General features: G+C 35.4%; 1 protein-coding gene across 1 annotated transcript in view; it reads right to left on the bottom strand.

Annotated features, from left to right (window-relative positions):
- Nucleotides 1-3,113: 3,113 nt before the first annotated feature.
- lrp1b (LDL receptor related protein 1B) overlaps nucleotides 3,114-20,675 on the bottom strand; it is a 255,407-nt gene continuing 237,845 nt past the window's right edge. Inside the window, exons 46-51 of the mRNA XM_031893508.1 lie at nucleotides 20,095-20,208; nucleotides 12,281-12,357; nucleotides 11,316-11,406; nucleotides 10,812-10,956; nucleotides 8,641-8,739; nucleotides 3,114-6,017 (exon numbers count right to left, since the gene is read on the bottom strand). Of these exons, the coding sequence (XP_031749368.1) occupies nucleotides 5,877-6,017; nucleotides 8,641-8,739; nucleotides 10,812-10,956; nucleotides 11,316-11,406; nucleotides 12,281-12,357; nucleotides 20,095-20,208 (667 nt within the window). The 3' untranslated portion in view covers nucleotides 3,114-5,876. The remainder of the gene's footprint in view (nucleotides 6,018-8,640; nucleotides 8,740-10,811; nucleotides 10,957-11,315; nucleotides 11,407-12,280; nucleotides 12,358-20,094; nucleotides 20,209-20,675) is intronic.

Genomic DNA, 20,675 nt, shown 5'->3' with positions numbered 1-20,675 from the left:
AGCGCTTAGTACATTAAAAACTCACCCAAGTTCGATTGATTCCTATGGGATTTTTAGAAGCATTTTATCAATGAGTGAACGTTAGAGCTCACCCTTTTGATAAATCCCATAGAAATCCATTGAGTGAGGTGTGTTTTTATGTATTAGGCCAGCGATCCCCAACCAGTGGCTCAGGGGCAACATGTTGCTCCCCAACCCCTTGGATGTTGCTCTCAATGCCCCCAAACCAGGGAGTTATTTTTGAATTCCTGACTTGGGGGCAAGTTTTGGTTGAATAAAAACAAGATTTCCTACCAAATAAAGCCCCTGTAAGCTGATAGGGTGCATAGAGGCCCCTAATAGCCAATCACAGCCCTTATTTGGCTCCTCCATGAACTTTTATGGTGCTTGTGTTGCTTCCCAAGTCTTTTTACATTTGACTGTGGCTTGTGAGTAAGAAAGGTTGGGGACCCCTGTATTAAGCTCCCTGTATTATCCTTGTATTATTAACTCACATCGATAAATCTGCCAGTACTTGTTATAGCTATTAGGAAGTGCATACTGGTGCATTAACGACATCAAATAATTGTGTTCCTAATACAATTAAATAATAAACTATATTCTATAAAACCTATATTAAAATACATTTCTCTTACACCTGCCATGGCAAAGACTTTCCCATCAATGCCATAGGACAAGTCCCACACCACTGAACACTAAAAAATTGGAAACATACTTTCATTTCTTCTTTCCAAACTTTCTCTTTGGCTAACAGGCAGTCAATCCAGCTTCACCACAACCATGGTTAGTGCTCAAAATGTTTCACTACACTTTCCACACAATCAAAAATATTCCAGAGCCATTTCCAATTCCACCTTTAGGTCCTTCTAGAGAATTATCTCCATGACATTGACTGCACCATATTGATTCCAGGTCTAAATATACATCTATACTACCTACTTTATCATTCTTTGCTTTTCAAACTAAGCTTAAATACAGTACAATGGGCTGTCTTTATAACTTATATGCTTATTTATGGACCTAGTCCAGCCTGGTTTTTGAGATGCAAACTCTACCAAGACAAAAAAAGTGAATGCCAAATCTAAATAAGCCTTTCATTCTGTTGACTACTGAAGACTCTTGATTCTTCTGCTCTGTGTCCTTTCTGGGTTCCTGACACTTCAGACTAACCATACATCATACCCTTTAATAGAACAGATGTAAGATTTATTATCAAAAATGTTCTGAACCTTGAATTTTCCAGAATATGCACTAGTTGTTCTGTTTATTAAGACAATGCTAATGAAAACCATTATGAAAAGCTAGTTTTAGCTATGTTAGTCCTATTTAGTTTTGCTTCATCTAATGAGGTCCTGGAGACATATGTGCCTATATTAGTATGCCACATAAGCACATTAAACATGATTTTATTGATCTAAGCTACTCCAGGCTTTTCATTATAGTGTAATATCATGAAGTCAAATGCCACAATAAGCTACATATGTAAGGTAACGGCGAGATGACTGCTGTTTAGCTGGTAAGCTTCATTCATATTGGTGATTTCTCTTGCATCCATATATAAATTTATGGTCAAGTATTCATGAATTATAGGCTCAGCTGGATGTTTGTACTGAGGATTTAGATGATGATTCCCTTTTATGAAAAATATTATATTAAAATAAAGAATAAGCCTAGGTTTATCTTTGGCAAAATGCAGTCAAATTTACACTGATTTCAATTGTCTATGACTATTCCTACCCCATTTGGTCACTACATTCAGACTTTTGTGCTAGGAAAGCTATTTTGATAGCTGTACCTTTATGTTTCTCCATGTGGGCTTTTCTATCTGAAACTCCTAATGTTAGTTCTTCTTTCTATGGGGCAGATTCACTAATGCACAAACGGACCGAAAGCGCACAAACGCGTTTTTTCGTAATGATCGGTATTTTTGCGACTTTTTCCCCGCCGTCGCGACTTTTTCATATGTCCAGTGATTTTTTCGTCGCCGTTACGACTTTATCATATATTTTCCGCGACTTTTTCGTCGCCGTCGCGAAAAAATCGGATTGGTTTTTCCGCCGTTTACAATTGCTCAATACGAAAAAATCGCGACGGCGACGAAAAGTCGCGCAAAATACGATAAAGTCATGACGGCGGCGAAAAAAACGCACAAAATACAAAAAAACTGCGACGGCGACGAAAAAGTCACAAAATTTTCATTTCCAATTTGATTTTTTCCCATTCGGATTCGTGGATTAATAAATGTGCCCCTATATGTAGAAAATTGAATAGAAAATGTCTATAGAATTCTGTATTACTATTTTGTATCAAAGAGCTCCAAGAAAATCCCATTTACATGGGATTTTCTTGGAGCTCTTTGGGATTAGTTCCCAGAATTCCTTTTGTTCATTTGCATCCATATGAGGTGGTCTCCTCAACTGTAATGGTTTGTTTGTTATTTTGTATCAGTAATGATTCAACTTTCTGTTGACTTTTTCAGATATACATAGGGGCACATTTACTAACCCACGAACGGGCCGAATGCGTCCGATTGCGTTTTTTTCGTAATGATCGCGACTTTTTCGTTACCAATACGATTTTTGTGAAAAAACACGAGTTTTTCGTAGCCATTCCGAAAGTTGTGCAAAATCTGGCGATTTTTTCGTAGCGTTAAAACTTGCGCGAAACGTCGCAATTTTTTCGTAGAGTTAAAACTTGCGCGAAACGTCGCGCCTTTGAAGTTTTAACGCTCGCGTTTTTTCGCGCAAGTCGTAATGGCTACGAAAAACTCGCGTTTTTTTCGCGCAAATCGTATTGGTAACGAAAAAGTCGCGATAATTTCCGAAAAGTCGTAAAGACGCCGAAAAAATCACAAAAAATACGAAAAAGTCGCAAAATGTTCGTTTTCCAATCGGAATTTTTCCAATTTGGATTCGAATTCGTGTCTTAGTAAATCAGCCCCATACTGTATGTTCAGTGGGTAAGTGCATACTTACATAATAAAATCCTTTTCCCATTTAAAGTAAATCAAAGTTTGAATTCTGCATACCAGTCAATTGTTATCCTCGAACAACATTACCGTGTTTGGTTTAAACCTTGGAAAGATATAGCATTAAATGGACAAATAGCAAACGTTTTATCAAAAACTATGACGTTTCTTTTAATAAGCATGATACAAGGACATCCTTTGAAAATCCAAAATACTGTGACACATAAATTCTTATAAGTGTTTTCTTGGTGTTGGTTTTGCATAAAACAACAATATATTTGATTGTCATTATTTTTTGGGACAGAATGTTTTGTCTGTTAGTTAACGACTTCGTTTGACACCAGCCTGATACATTTAACGATATATGCATTGCTTCAATTAAATCATTCAGTCCACCATTTTAGTTTAGAAAATAACACTTCATTATAGAAATATTTGTAAAATAACAAAAGGAAAATACTACTAAAGTTAAGTTTTTTTGTAACACAAACCTGAAAAAGGGAAAAAAAAAACAGATTTATATGTATTATATTGAACAGGCAGAACTGCACACTTATTACATAAATCAATTATTTAGAAAGGCCTCAACATGGCAAAATTTAGAAATAGGTAGTATGCATGCACATAGTACAACAAAACCTTATAAAACAGCATTTTCATGTTCATAATGCTTGTACAAAGGGAAAGAGCGCAAACACATTAAAGTGATGTATTTTGTAATGACTAAAATGAAAACCGGGTCCAAAAAAACCCAGAAGCTCTTGCTTTACACACTGTTCTTGTGCCATACAAGATTAATATTTTGTTGTTGTTAAATTCTCCAAGTGTTAACGTTGAAAAAGAGAGACTTTTCTTTTTATACATTCCCATAATTCCCATATAATGGATTGCATAAGGATCAAGCCATGTGATATTGTTTCCACGTAGATATCATCAGATCAACAGTAAGAGACATCCATCCAGACCATGTGGTTCAAGACATTAGTAGTTTGCCAATCCCGATTTTCTACTACTTTTTCCAAAGTTCACCAAAGAAAAGAAACGTTCCATCATAAATTCAGTAATATTCCGACTTATACTTGGGAGTAATGGAGATTCCAAAGCCAAACAAGGTTTGTATTTCCATTTTTTAGATTCATTTTGTCCAAACAAGGTTTATATTTCCATTTTTTAGATTCATTTTGTGTGTTATAAGTTGAAATTAGTTGAAATAACAAAACATGGATTGCGGTTATCAGGAAATGCCAATGATGGTTTTGCCGTGTTGGAGTTTGGCCAAGTATCGATGACAAATCAAATGGTCTCATTTTCTGGATGCCATTGGAACGAAAGACTCAAACAATGCTGTTTATGGAATCAGTAGTTATACAATCCTCTAACAGACTCCTCTTAGGCATATAATTTAGGTTGTTTTTTTGTCTAACATCCACATAAAATATGAGACAAAAGTGAATCAAGAACATACCTTCCTATTTCAACATGTGCTATGCCCTGCCCCTGTGTGCTAGCCCTTTAGTCACTTATGATTAAGACTTACATTATATCTTCAAGTGTTTAAAGGTCTTTTCAAATCAAAGGGAACACAACAGTTCCATCATATTATGCAATAAAAGGGTCACATATATCATGCATTACCCCACTTTGCTCTCTGATGATACCGTAATGACCAACTATGAGAAGGTTTATGGTTTTATATTCAAAAGGACTGGTAGGCAGGTCAATGAAAACATAGTAGTCATTTTCAATATGAGTAAAACCTGGAATATTAGCCAGAAATGCAGTAAATGTATGTATTTAATTGTATTTATTTTAAAAAATATTGGAAAAAAGGACAACAAAATGACTTAAGGATCAAAAATAACTTCAAATGTTTATGAAATTAACTCATTTTTCCTTTTTTACCCTCTAGATTGTGTTTGTGTGGGATAACCAAATCAGCAAAATAAACTAGTTTTTTGTGGATATACGGTTGTAAAAATGGAAGTGTCTTGAAGAATATTCAATACTGAATTCTTTAAGATATTTTTAAGAGCTCTGATACAAATAATACAAAGTAGAATTCTGTGGCACAGCTGTCAAAATAATTACATAATTACTTCAATATCTATTGAAGAAAATGCATATATTGTAAAATCCTACCACTAAGCTTCCAGTACATCTTAAGTATCTGACAGTTTACAGTAATCAGTAGTGATGAGCGAATTTTTTCGGCAGGCATGGATTCGCAGCGCATTTCGCCATTGGGCGAATTGTTTTGTGAAATTTGTTGTGCGGCAAAATTGGGCACAAGTTTTGCAGATTTTTTGCCATTTTGCGAAATGTGACAGATTCGCTCATCACTAGTCATCAGCTAAAGCACAATTGTGTCCTCCTTATTCCAAGAATCAAAACAGACTTTTATCCACTAAGAACAAATGTCTAGTATTGGACCACCTCTTTATTGTTATTAGCTGGACAAAAAAAAAAAATAAGCACTCATTGGCACGTGTTAAATATTTTCAATGCATCATAACACTCTTACAATTTCAACCAATTTATAACAATTTAATATTTTTGGATTATTTAATGAAAAGACAATATTGAACCTAAAAAAGTTCATATAAAATGAAATTTTTTTTTTTCATTTGACACCACAAAGAAATAGTGTTGCTTTCATTGTAACAAATAAAAGGGTGTCTCCTAACAGCAGCATTGTATTTGAAATTGTACTGTAGTGCAGTTTTTTTTTTTTCAATATATTTTTCATAAAAATACCATACAAATGGTCGGTCTAAAGTCATCAGCAGAACAAAAAAATGAAAAAGAGGTAATGCTGATGACAAAACAATTGTAATACCGTTGGTACATAGAAAAGTAATCATATTTTATACATTTATACAGAGTAAAAAAGGTACTGGAACAGAAGAGATCAAGCCACAGTCTCCCGTATCACATTATCTATTTTCTTTGGAAGAAGTTCTTTTCTTTCTTCGATACTGATTAAAGAGTTCCGACAGTTGTGTCCATCCACAAATAATTTTGCATAAACTGGATTGGAGTAATTATTAGGCTAAAAAAAAGTGAAACAAAATATTAATATTAATCTGAAAACAAAGGCTTGTGACATAGTCAAATAAATGAAAAATAAATAGAGTAATATAAACTATGATAAATGAACGTGCATATTTAATTTTGTGTACAGTGTGGTGTATATGGAGCACAGAATATCAAAAATATAACTATGGTGATTCTTTGATAAATTTATATAATTTCATTACTTAATTTAATTTTCATTGGGCACTATTTAGAAAATAGTATTTTGACATCCATGTTGATTCTATGTTCTATGTCTGTTTAGTGAAAAAAATTCACAAAATAGTGGAAATTCACAAAATACATTGAAGATAATGAACATTTTTTGTAGCAAAAAAAATTTGCTTATCACCAGTTACAATTTTTTTTCTTATACTTTATATTTTTTTAACAATTTTTTTTAGTTCTTCAACCTAACATTTTTCTGTCTCCTAATAACACACTCATGCAGGCACATTTACTAAGCCATTTTGAGAAAGTCGGAATTATTTTTTACTTTTAGATAATTTTGACATGTATGAATGGGTTTTCACCAGAACTCTATTTTTTGTTGTTGTTCCCTGAAAACTTTGAGTTTTTCAAAAATAACTACCATAATTCATGATTTATTAAAGTTTAATTAACTTTTTTTGTAAAAAAAAAATAATCGGCAGGATTGATCTGTTGAGTACCAATGAGTCCTATGGAGGCTTAGAATAGTAGAGCAATAGAATAGTCCTCAAGCCTGTCCTTGAACTTTCAATGATAAATTAATCCCCTCATTGTTCTAAATTTTACCCAGCTTCCCGGGGAAATTAATCCCCCTCATTGTTTTCAGTTTCTCCCAAATTCAAGGGGAATGTAATCCCCTCATAGTTTTCCAATTCACACATTTTCAAGGTGAACATAATCCCCTCATTTTCAGTTTCACCCAGTTTCAAACGATCGGATTATTTTTTTTTTTAAGTACTTGCTACCCGATATCGCCCACCTGTAGGTGGGGACATCGGGTGAAGATCCGCTCGCTTGGCGACATCGCCAAACGAGCGGATATTATAGTGTATGGGGACCTTAAGAGTGCCAATGCTCCTAAAATGGCTGCTGGAGCATTTCCTGTTTGGGAAAAATAAAGAGGATTCATGGAAACAAACGTCCATTTAATCTCGAATTTTCCAAATTTTAACAATACTTTCAACTCAAAAAAATTGGGATTTTTCTAATATAAAGGATTCAATCATTGTTGTGGCATTTTATAAATACAGCAATGATCAATATTAATTCGAATTTATACCATGTCGATTTTATATGACTAAAAAAACAAATTTTAGTAACTGTGCCCCATAGTGTGTGTCACTGCCAGATTTCAATTGCTCTGATTCCAGCCCGAGTCAGCAATTTATAATTTGAAATTGAAAAACAGCATAACTAAGGGGCACATTTACTAATCTACAAACGTCCAAAAAGCGTCCGAATGCGTTTTTTTCGTAATGATCGGTATTTTGCGACTTTTTCGTGAATTGTCACGAATTTTTCGAGTGCAATGTAATGGTTATGAAAAAGATGCGACAATTCACGAAAGTCATAATGGCTATGAAAAAGTCGCGACAATTCACGAAAGTCATAATGGCTATGAAAAAGACGCGACAATTCACAAAAGTCAAAATGGCTATGAAAAAGTCGCGACAATTCACGAAAGTCATAATGGCTATGAAAAAGACGCGACAATTCACAAAAGTCAAAATGGCTATGAAAAAGTTGCGACAATTCTCGAAATTTGTAATGGCTATGAAAAAGATGCTACAATTCACGCAAGTGGTAACGGTTACGAAAAAGTCGCGACAATTTAGGGAAAAGTCATAATGGCGACGAAAAAAATCGCAAAAAATACGAAAAAGCCGCAAAATGTTCTTTTCCAATCCGAATTTTTCTCATTCGGATTCGTGGATTAGTAAATCAGCCCCTAAATTGTTTGGTTGAAGAAGTGAACCAATAAACCATTTATATTATAAAAAATATATTATTTTTAAAAAATAATCAGCAATATGATAAATATATAGATTGTGAAAGCAGTTACATGTTTTTAAAATGTGAATAGAAACCATGGTTGCTTTTTTTTTCTTCCAAAATTCTCCCCTTATGATGTAGATGGTGAAATTCTAAGGCAACTTGAAATTGATCTTCAATTTCTATATTTTATATTTTTTGAATAATTCACATTATTTTGTTCAGCTGTCAGTCTTGGAATTTAACTAGGCAGCTTTACAATTCACAAGGGAAGGAAAATGATAGAGGGACTGAATAGAGATATCAGCACTAAAAAGAATAATAATGCTAAAATTGATTCTTTGTAGGTATTTTGTTTCTTGGTTGCTAGAGTCAGAGACCCTGACAACAAGATGACATTTTCTGTTGCTGGGGAGGAACAGGCAGAATAAGATGGCTAATAAATTAAAAGCTGTAAATATTGAAAAATGAAGATACTGTTCATGCTTTCATGTACCATGCTTCCAAATAATTATGAATTCAGCTTCCATTAATGCAAGGAACTGGTACCACATCAAAAATATTGTTTCCATGCAATGAATGAGACATTTGGAGATGACTGGTGATTCATTTCTCACCCCTGGATTTAGCGGTCCTTTCAGATCAGAATTTAAGTAGATAGGCGGTGCTTTGTGGGCAATTTTGTAAGCTGTAGGCCCACCCCCTATGAACCTGGACTGTACATAGATAGGCAATATTAGTAGATGTAGCTGACAAAATTATAACTACAACTGGACACACATTTAAAACTTTTATGTAGAAGATCTTTTTAGATGATAAATGTAGACTTGTCTGTAGATGCTAACTAATGGTAATAGCCCATTATAAAAATAGTCACAAATAATTTCATCCATTAACACTATAATACCTTTAGGGGCCGATTTACCAATCCAAAACGGATCGAAAGCGTCCGAATGCGTTTTTTCGTAATGATCGGTATTTTGTGATATTTTCGTCGGCGTCGCAACTTTTTCGTAAATTGTCGTGACTTTTTCGTAGCCGTTACGACTTGTGCGAATTGTCGCGGAAAGGTTTGCCCGCCGTTTACTAGCGCTCAATACGAGCAATTCGCGCAAGTCGTAACGGCTACGAAAAAGTCGCGACAATTCACGAAAAAGTCACGACGGCGACGAAAAAAAAGGCAAAAAATACGGAAAAGTCGCAAAATGTTTGTTTCCAATCGGATTTTTTCCCATTCGGAATTCGGATCGTGGATTAGTAAATCAGCCCCTTAGAGTCCATAGTTTGCATATTTTGATTAATTCTGTATATCTATAATACCTCTAACACTAAAATGGTAAGTGCCCATTTAGGATAGGGAGGATAAGGTCCAAAGTGCAAGAAGACAGGGGAAACCACAATTCAACTTACACTTACCAGGATAGCGTGGTAAGCATACATTTGGGCACTAACCACCCCAGTTCTCCAGTAGATACCCCAAACGGAACTACAATTTACTTAGGACTTGGAAATGCTTTATGGAACAGTGTCGCTTTAAAACCAATCCTTGATGTTGCTGGACTACAGCTCCCAGCATGCATTAACCTTCAGTTCTAACCCAGTTATTTACATAAAGTCACGGTTGAGCCATACTGTGCTATATATTTTTTTTCATAGATGTGAATTGCTAAAAACTCATTAAACATTGCCAAAAGAGATGTGAAATGCTAAACACTTACATAAAACATTGCAAATAACAGTTTTAACTATTTACAAAGCGAACCTCTTTAAAGGAGAAGGAAAGGTAAAAACTCAGTAAGCTTTATCAGAAAGATCTATGTAAATACAGCCATAAGCACTCACAGAAACTCTGCACTGACTTCTCTGTCAAAAGATTTGTTGTGTCTGTTTTCCTCTGCCAGAGACATGCAGCTCTCTCCTCTCCCCCCCCCATCTCAAGAATGCTAAGAACCCCCACCCTTAGGAATGTGGATCTGAGCCAATCAGCAGGAAGCTGACTCATAGGGGCCCATTTACTTACTCACGAACGGGCCGAATGCGTCCGATTGCGTTTTTTCGTAATGATCGGTATTTTGCGATTTTTTTTCGGAAAATTATCGCGACTTTTTCGTTACCAATACGATTTTTGCGGAAAAATGCGAGTTTTTCGTAGCCATTCCGAAAGTTGCGATTTTTTCGTAGCGTTAAAACTTGCGCAAAAAGTTGCGATTTTTTCGTAGTGTTAAAACTTGCGCAAAATGTCGTGCCTTTTAAGTTTTAACGCTACGAAAAAAGCGCAACTTTTCGCGCAAGTTTTAACGCTACGAAAAAATCACAACTTTCGGAATGGCTACGAAAAACTCGCGTTTTTTCGCGCAAATCGTATTGGTAACGAAAAAGTCGCGATAATTTCCGAAAAGTCATAAAGGCGCCGAAAAAATCGCAAAAAATACGAAAAAGTCGCAAAATGTTCGTTTTCCAATCGGAATTTTTCCAATTCGGATTCGAATTCGTGGGTTAGTAAATCAGCCCCATAGTCTGACTAACTAAGCATGTACATGGGTCTTGTAGCAGGAGCAAGGCATTATGGGAACTTTCTTTACAGAGCTCAGCATTTTTTTTCCCTATGAGGCTTCTGACCATCTGAACGGGAGAAATATGGGGAGACTTAAGGGCACTATTGAGAGAACTGAAGGTATGCCTGCAGCTTGGGATTAACTCTTTATTAGCCTTTCCTTCTCCTTTAAACATTGCTATTTATAGAAACATTACAGCGTCAATAACCAATATCTGCCTTATAGGTGCTTACCTTATCTAATTCTATTATAAAGTTTGGATCTAAAAGACTTCCATCATTGTGACCATGGTCAACCTCATACATATTATAAGATGGATTCCCAATTTCCACATTCATTCCTCCATTTATTATAGGCTGCCTTCGAATGGTCTTTGCCCTAAAAAATATTCAAAGGAAATCATTCATCTTTAATATCTCAAATATAAGCACATATATAACACATCATTATTGCATTTTGCACTTGTTACCCCTTATGCATTGCTACGTGCATCCAGGGGATGGTTGGGGGTAGAATGTAGGCATCTTCTGGAAAGCCCCATAGATTGTGCATGAATCAGATGCACAAGTTAGGGGGGGTACTTCAGGGGTTGCAATAAACTTTGTGGAGGCATATACTTAGTACCCAGCACTCTCTTTTGCCTCACAGCCTTGCACTTTGTGTCTACACCCATGGCAATGGTAAATGATACCTTTTATATCTGGTTACTGTTCATGCATTTTATGATTCATACATACCTCCTCCTTCGTTTACAAAGTAGAAGTCCAATGACTAAGGTAGTAATGAGGGTCACCAACAAAACCAGTGGAACAATAATTGCAATGCTTCCTGTCAAAAAAAATGATATAAAATTGAATGGTTTAGTAAAAATGGCAGGAAAATCATTAAAAAGCTCTTTTGGGCATGGACTTCCTTCCACTTATCTCCTAAGAGTGATATTGGCTATGGGATGGGTAAGGGGTGGGTGTCTAGGTGTCTAAGTGCCTCCATCGCTCAATAATATTCCATTGCCATTTCAGAGCAGGGCAGTAACAAAGTAAAAAAAAAAAACATGGCAGGTTGCATCTGTTTTTTGCACTTTGGAACCAGCCTATTACATAGGACCCCTATAATGTCTCCATTACGACTTGAAGAGTCCAGGGTGGTCAACTTTGTAAAAGAATGGGGATATAGTCTTATAGAATGATGGGACCTATTCAGATGTCCTGTATATAATGGACTTTTGTCACATACAGTAGACCTATAAAACATGTAGTGAATCCTAAAAAAGTTTAATATGGCTTTGTAGATTGTAAGCTCTTTTGGGCAGGGGTCTCTTCACCTCTTGTATTGGTTACTGATTGCTTTATATGTTACTCTGTATGTCCAATGTATGTAACCCACTTATTGTACAGCGCTGCGGGGTATGTTGGCGCTTTATAAATAAATGTTAATAATAATAATAATAATATAAACCTTCAGTATAGCACCCGATTAAATGTGAAACAATATAAACAATACAGTAGACAATATAAAATAGGAATACACTTATGTAACTAATTTTAGAAATGTATATTTTTCTATACACATCAAATTAAAAGACAACTGTCACCTTATTATCATCATTATATTTTTTTTTTTAGTAGTGAGAAGTATTACAGTTGACGCCAAAGGTTTAGTGATACATTTCAACCAATTGTATAAGCTAACTGTAACTACTTACTTGAACTAGTATTGTCAGACTTGCTGCTCTTGGGAGCTGGCCTCTCACACTGCTTCCCTGACCAGTTGGCTGAACATCTAAAAAAGAACCAATTAAATGGGCAAATTAATGGATACCAGCTGTTAACTCACAAAGCTTTTAAAGTAAATAAATTAATAAGATGACACCGAAAGAACCATCAAGTACCATAAAACAAACATGCATGTTGAGGAAAAATGTATTAAACATATCCCTTTGTCACATTGTATTTATATTCTTCTTCAAGATTCGGTGAGCTCAAAGAATTTTGAACTACTAGGGATGAATCATTTGTTATTTTTAGATATATAAGAATAGAATTGTCAGTCTCTGCATCTCAGAGGAGCCAGTTCCCTTCTGTAGATATCATTCAGATTTCTTTCTGAACCCTACACCTGTTGCCATTATCCTTCAGGGAGAGCATGTCACTCTGCTAATGGTTTCTTTGAACAGAGCCAGGTGTTATCAGACTCAGGCTTAGCAGTATATTTCCTCCCTTGATCACCTTATGGATGATCAAAGACAGAATATTCTCACCTACAGGAAGTCTGGTGAAGAGTTTTTGGACCTAGTGTAGGACCTACCTAGTTGAAGGTAGAAGGAGAAGACGTTATATTTCTTTGCCTCCTTGCATAATTTTGAACAAAAACTAAGCTATACAAAGTAAATCAATCTTTGTGAATTATATACACAGACTTTATATATAAAAAGATAATATTTTATGTATAGACGCCCCCTCCCTTAATTAAGGGGATGTAAACTCTTTAACTCTACCATTGTACTCCTCAGTACAATAGGTTTTCCAGACTTCATAAAAAGTGATGAGCGAATCTGTCTCATTTCATTTCGCCAAATAATTCACAAATAGTGATGAGCAAATTTTTTCACCAGCCATGGATTCGTAATCAAATTGTTTCGTGAAACTTCCGGGAAAATTTGCAGGAAAAAAATTCTGCACACTGAATTTTTTTTTTTGTTGCTCATCAAATTGGGTGCGGTCACGTGAAAATGGGTGCGGTCGCAGCAAAAAAAGCATGGGTGACAGAAAAATAGCTGCGGTAAGAAAAAATACATGCGGGTGACACAAAGATAGCCGTAGGTGACAAAAAATCACGAGACAAAAGTGTTTCGCAATTTTTTGCCGTTTCATGAATTTTCTTGCCATTTTGCGAATTTTATTGCAAAACAGGACAGATTCACTCATCATTGTTCACAAATCTTTGAAGAAATTTGTGAAATTATGAAAAATCGAAATGGTGAAATTGTCATGTGTGTCAATTTTTTACACTAGTGACAATTTTTTTCGACGCAGACAACAATTTTTGTTGCATTGCAAATTTTTACACTGTGCCTGTTTCGCAAATTAATCAGCCAAATGGCAAAATGTGGAAATTTGCCGCAATTCCGTGACTCGTCACACTCGTGATTTTTTTTTATGACGCAGACGACAATTTTTGTTGCATTGCAAATTTTTAGGCTGTGCCTGTTTCACAAATGAATCAGCCAAATGGCAAAATGTGGAAATTTGCCTTGATTCAATGCCTGTCAAATGATTTCACCCATCACTATTTATTACAAAAAAGTAAATTGTATAATAAGAAATCTTAGACATCAGTGATTTAACTTTTATCTAACACATAGAGGAAAATGTATCAACATTCATAATTAAGTATTCAAGGTTTATTTTTTGATTAAAAACTTAATAACCTCAAATACATCAAAAATCTCAATTCTGTGCTAATTTTTTTTAAAAAACTTGAATCTTGTGAACTCGATCTCTTAAAAACATGAAAGGAAAAAGAACCAAAACACAGTAAAATCACATTCTATCTTACATTTTTAATGAATAGGCAAAATTCTGAATTAACCTCAAAAAGTCAAATTTGAAAATAACTCGACTTTTGATAATGCAACTCCTATTGAGTTCTACAGAAACGTGCCAGCTCTTAGCTGCTAAATTTAATATTAGAGGTTTTGAGTTTGTCGTGTTTTGTCGAGGTTTTGAGTTTGTCAAGTAACTTGAATTTGGAAATTGTCAAGATCATAGGGTTGATTCACTAAAGACGCAACAATTAACACGCGATTCACTACAGTATTATCGCATGCGTTAATTTGCGCGCAACCGCATGCGGTAATTTTAACGCATGCGTTAATTAGCGCGCAGAAAAGAATACTGACGCATGATTCACAAACACTTAGATGCGCTAAATATCGCATTAGTCTGGGCGAAAATTAACACCTACGTGAGGCAGGCGGTAATTATAGAAAAGTACAGTTAATGAGCTTTTGGCAATAAAATATTTTTGCCGCATATAAATAGTAGCATATAAATAGTAGCCGCATATAAATAGTGCATATAAATAGTAGCCGCATATAAATAGTGCATATACATAGTAGCATATAAATAGTAGCCACATATAAATAGTAGCCACATATAAATAGTGCATATAAAAAGTAGCCACATATATTTATATATGGCTACTATTTATATGCACTATTTATATGTATATATAGTAGTCACATATAAATAGTAGCATATAAATATTTATATGTGGCTACTATTTATATGCTACTATTTATATGCACTATTTATATGTGGCTACCATTTATATGCTACTATTTATATGCTACTATTTATATGCACTATTTATATGTGGCTACCATTTATATGCTACTATTTATATGTGGCTACCATTTATATGCTACTATTTATATGCACTATTTATATGTGGCTACTATTTATATACTACTATTTATGCGCGGCGACTATTAGCGCACATAATAATTGGCGTTAATTAGCGCGCATACGGTAAATGCCGCATGCAATATCGCGCGTAAATTAGCGCAAGTATGCTTATAGTGAATCGTGCGTTAGAGGCGAAAATTTAGACGTGATAAAATTTTTATTGCACGCTATAAATAGCGCACGTTTTAACGTACTTTAGTGAATCAGCCCTCATGTTTCTTACCATGAAAAATTTGAGTCATGGTACAAACTTAAACACAAATATTTGAAGGGTGCCGTGTAAGGGTTTGGTTCTAAAAACAGATGTGTTGTCAATGTCAAGTGGTAATCAATGACTCCATTAATTACAACTTCAACTAAAAATGGGAAAGGTAGTCGTATACAGAGCATATAGCTAAGGGAGAGTTTTATTAAACAGAATTATTTCAAGAACCCACTGATGTTGCTCAGCAGCATTTCCCAGCATGCTTTATCCCCTGATAGATAGTCCAAAACTTCCACTAAGGAACTGGCGCTTTAGGGAAATCGTACAAATAATTATAAACTTTTCAACTCTGTATTTCCTACACATATACAGTATAATGATAGAAAGCTTGAGAGAACTTTGTTTTGACTGGTGATGAGCGAATTTTTTCACCAGGCATGGATTCACAGTGGATTTCCGCATTTCGCCATTAGCAAATTGTTTCGTGAAAATTCGCTGCAGAAAAATTCACCGCAGAAAAATTCGCCTGACAGAATGTTTTTTTCCAGCATGAAATTGGGCGCGGTCGCGTCAAAAAAGGGCACGGTCACATCAAAGAAGGGGCACGGTCGCGTAAAAAAGGGCGCCGCTGCTTAAAAAAAAAGGCGCAGTCGTGTCTAAATAATTGCGGCTGCATCATAAAAGGTTGCATCAAAAAAGACGCGGGCAACAAATACGTTTCGTGAAATTTTTGCCGCTTTGGGAATTTTCTTGCCATTCCGACAATTTTATGGCAAAGCGAAATGGGACAGATTCGCTCATCACTAGTTTTGACATTAAACACCTATTACAGATACAATGGCACAATATATAACATTAATTATGAAGAAAATACATGTTGCACAATTATACAATGTTTTGACCACAAATCCAAATATTATAAAACAAAGCAGCTTATACTATACTGTATTATTGTAATGCTATTGAGGTTTTACTATTGATTTCCATAGTATGATCCAGAATGTGTAGATGAGGTAGGTACAGAATACCATGCATGTCCATCAATACACACATGAAAATAGTTTGGTTAGAATTATAGCACATAACATTTGTGTTAGTAGTTTAGATGTAGGTTAGTTTTATATTTATTGATTGGAAATACTTCATTAATTACTATCTTGAATTAAAATAAGTATAAAAAAAAAATAATGCCTCCAATACATGAACAAAAAGCATGAAATGGTTGTCCATAAACAGGGTTGTTGTCACTGAAAGACCTTCTGTTTTTTTCCAATTTTTCTCTATGAAAACTACTAGCTGGTTCTTTGTGTTTATCAACATTTGGTAAAGTCATGTTTGGGCAAACCCTGCACTATGCACACTAATTTATACCCCACTAACCTCTTCCATATATATTGTCTATTAGGCTCTTGAAGCCTATTAGTGATAATGTGATAATGAAATATAACCCAACAGTAGCAGCTTTCCTGACATTTGGAAATCATCAAAAGATCATTAACGAAGAAGTGTATATAAAGAGAACTGTGACAACATGTGACAACATTTGAAACGTGATGAAGACCAACCATTCCTGCAATTTTTCCAGCTGATGTTAATGGCAGAAATCCCATCTTGTCTGAATACTTATTCAGGTTTAGACTGGGATCTTCTAATAGTGATTGACTTGTTTTTATCTACTCATCCACCATTGTGACCACTACTACTTACATCCACCAATGACATGGTATAATGAACGCACGATACAGTGAAATCTCAATTTTGAATACCCCGATTTTAAGTGTTCCTGATTTTACACCATTTTTTTGTGGTCCCACCAATGCATAATGCATTTCTCTTATTTTTCATTTTTCCGGATTTTACACCATTTTTCTGGTCCCTTGAGAAACATAAAATGGGGATTCTACTGTACCTTTGTAAATTGCTTGAAAGGTCTTTCCCCATAATTATAAGCATTGGCATTCTCTTACACACACCCCACTTGATAATTCAGAAAGGTAGCATGTAGGAGGAGCCACAAGATCACAAGAGAGCACTAGATTTAAGGTATTGTCATGGGTATATGTATATGCAAAGAATAGGGTTATTTTGGTGGTTCTCAATTACAAAGAATGGGTGGAGGGTTGTGTGCCAACACAATCGAGAAAGTAATTATTCCTTGCTTTGAACTGTGAGTTATGTGTGCATAACTCACAGTGTGCAACTGCTTCTTGTGCATAACTCACAGTTCAAAGCAAGGAATAATTACTTTCTTGATTGTGTTGCCACACAACCCTCCACCCATTCTTTGAAATGAGAACCACCATATTCATATGCTCTGCTCCTTAAGGTGCCCATACATGCGCCAATATTATGGTTGATATTTGGTGCATGTATGGTGGTTAGATGAGGCGACCAATATCAGGAAAAGCCTTGGATATCAGTCATTTTGTTGATCGGACAGGGTGGAAAATTTTGATTGGGTGCCTTTGACTGGCGCCAGAACATCAGCAGTCGGTTAATGCTGAGTCATCACATAGGAGTAGAATTCTATTGTTTCCACCTGCATATCTGACGATTCAGCTCTTGACATTAGTGGAGTGGACAAACCATATTTCCTGAAGGAAATACATGCTTTTTAGAATACCTTACTAAAAGCATGTGTCTCTCTCTATATATATTATAATTAGAAGTAATATTGCTAGCTGGAAGACCACATAAATAAAGTACAACACTTTTTTTTGCACTGTCAGCCTTATATAACATTGCTGTGAACATACAAACAATAATTGTATGCTTGACTTCAGCTGGTACAAAAAAAGTACATATCTACTCATAGCTTTATAATAAAAACATACATTCTCTCTCTCTCTCTCTATCTATCTATCTATCTATCTATCTATCTATCTATCTATATATATATATATCGGAACTCACCAGTCCAAAAACAATGGGCAGGTGCTAACCCTCAAAACACATCCAGTCCATAGAAAGCACTCACGGCATGAACAACTCCAAAGCAAGTCCTTTATTCAGACATAATATCTACTCGTTTTGGGCCTGATGATGATCCCATGGGGACTGTCTGAATAAAGGACTTGCTTTGGAGATGTTCATGCCCTGAGTGCTTTCTATGGACTGGATATATATATATATATATATATATATATGGAGGTATTTTCTTTGAAACAAACTGGATTTGTGCAGAACCAATGTTCCCTTTGGTGATAAACTACTTTTTTTTTAAAATTCTTAATAAACCATTTTCAGGAACTCTATTAGGTAATTTAAAATGTTCTATTTAATGATAATTCATAGAGGGCAAATTATTGTATATGAAAGTAACAAAAAAGCAAAATAGAGTTTGCACTACAACCATCAACTATTATTGCTTCCTAGTCACGGTTTTACCAAGAAAAAAGATCTATGTCTAATCTATGCCAATTATGCATTAATATCAATAGTGACCATGTATGCCCATATATGGTCCACCAGTTTTTCTTCATTCCTGTTTGACCCTTAATTTATCTTTCGGCACCTCAAGAGGCACTGTCTTCAAACCATATTGATATCTCATCAAATCCAGACAAATGATCTGACCAGTGCCACTTGATGCTTCTTCTACCTGGTTCTTCTCTCCCCTTTACTATTTCTACTGATGGCATGATCACGAACCCTGTCAACCCGTACGTTGTCTGGTGGTAGACTTTGACTCCTTCCTCTCCTTCTCTGATCATATTAACACAGTCAATATCTGTTAGTTCTTTCTACATAGTATTGCAAAAATATAGCTCTCTATAGCCCTCTTCCTATCCCATGTATTCTACTGTAACCTGCTACTTACTGGCCTCCCAAATGCCCCCCTCTCCCCACTAAAGTTTGCCTTAACTATACTGCTTTTTCCCACCTTAGACCTTTCTGCTCCTTACAATTGGAATGCTATCCCTGAATTCCTCTGGAGAGAATCTTAACTCGGTCTCTTCAAACATACATTCAAAGACTACCTCTTGAAGCACATGCATACAAAACGGGCTTTTGGACTTAAGACGCAGATACAACCACTGTTTACTGCAGCACTTAATATCCCCCTATTTGTGTCTGTGAGCTACCTATATAATTACATTCATATAATTCTTTATGGCTAATGGCAATTCTTAAATTACCGTGACTTTCTAAGAATAGGTAGTAGGTCTAAATTTGCTTTTATATAAATCTACATATAAATACTACAAATACACTGTTGCAATTTTTAAACTGTCATATTTCATGTCTGAGTCCCTTTGCCATAAAAGTAGCCATTTTCTATGTTCAGGGCAAGGTGGAAAGTGCAAAATATGGGTGTAGTATTCCATGTTTTTTGCACTTTGTGCCATGCCTTGCATAAAGAAAAATGGTCAGTGGCCGATAATTGACTGATGAATTTAGAACTGCCTCTGTTCTGCACCACTGTTTTCATAAAGGGAGGGGCAAGGGATGAAATCTAGATGTCCCCTATCCATCCGCTATCCATGCCGCCAATCCCTGGATACAATGCTTCTTAAATTTTGAAAAATGTGTGTTTATTTGTGCCCCTTAGTGCTTTCATTTTGTCCAGGGTGTCTGTAAATGACCTCCCTAAGTGTTGTTGGTCCCAACACCATTTTCTTCTATCTTTGGACAAAATATACTTGTTTATATAACTTTGCAGTGGGACCAACTCTAATGGGTTACCCTTATAACAATGCAGAATGTATGTCTTGGTTTTTCCTTTATACTGATTAAGAGTTAGAAGTATACAACAATTGTTGGGATGTTCATGGGTTAAAACATCAATGGATGATGGACAAAAGTGATATCAATGTGCAGTGTCAGGTGGAAGGTTAAACCTACTTGCATTGGGGTTCATTAAACGCAGTTATAGTGCAAAGTCCCTCATTCTGACAGTAGTAATCACAAGGGTTGACTTTCTGGTCACAGCGCTGACTTTTAAACCCCAAAGAGCATCTGCAGAATTTCAGTAAAATACAACTGCAATGAATGATCTGCCCCAGTTTGTGTGATTGTATTGCAGCAAAACGATGACATTTTGTAATATAGTAATTCGGAATATACCACTAGTTAGGGCTAGTCCTCTTCTAAATTAACTTTTGGTATGCTGTAGACATTTATATTCTAAGACTATTCGCAATTGGTCTTCATTTTTTATTTATTGTGGTTTCTTAAATATTGACATTGTTGTTCTGCAACTCTCGGCATAGAATTTCAACTGCTATCTGGTTGGAAAGGTTTCATTCCATCAGTATAAAACTCAGAATGGAATAACAATAGGATCCGGCCAGGAAACAATGATAAGCTATTGAAAATAAGTATAACTAGAAAATGTAATCCTAATTTTTCTGTTGTTGGGGTCAGTGACCACCAACAGCCAGAGGCAGAATAGTAACGGCAATAATTTAGAAACCATACACAAT

Source organism: Xenopus tropicalis, chromosome 9 (genome assembly GCF_000004195.4).
Source record: "Xenopus tropicalis strain Nigerian chromosome 9, UCB_Xtro_10.0, whole genome shotgun sequence".
In the NCBI taxonomy this organism is placed as follows: Eukaryota; Metazoa; Chordata; class Amphibia; order Anura; family Pipidae; genus Xenopus; species Xenopus tropicalis.
The sequence above is the reverse complement of the archived record's forward strand: the minus strand, read 5'-3'. Positions and strand labels throughout refer to the sequence as shown.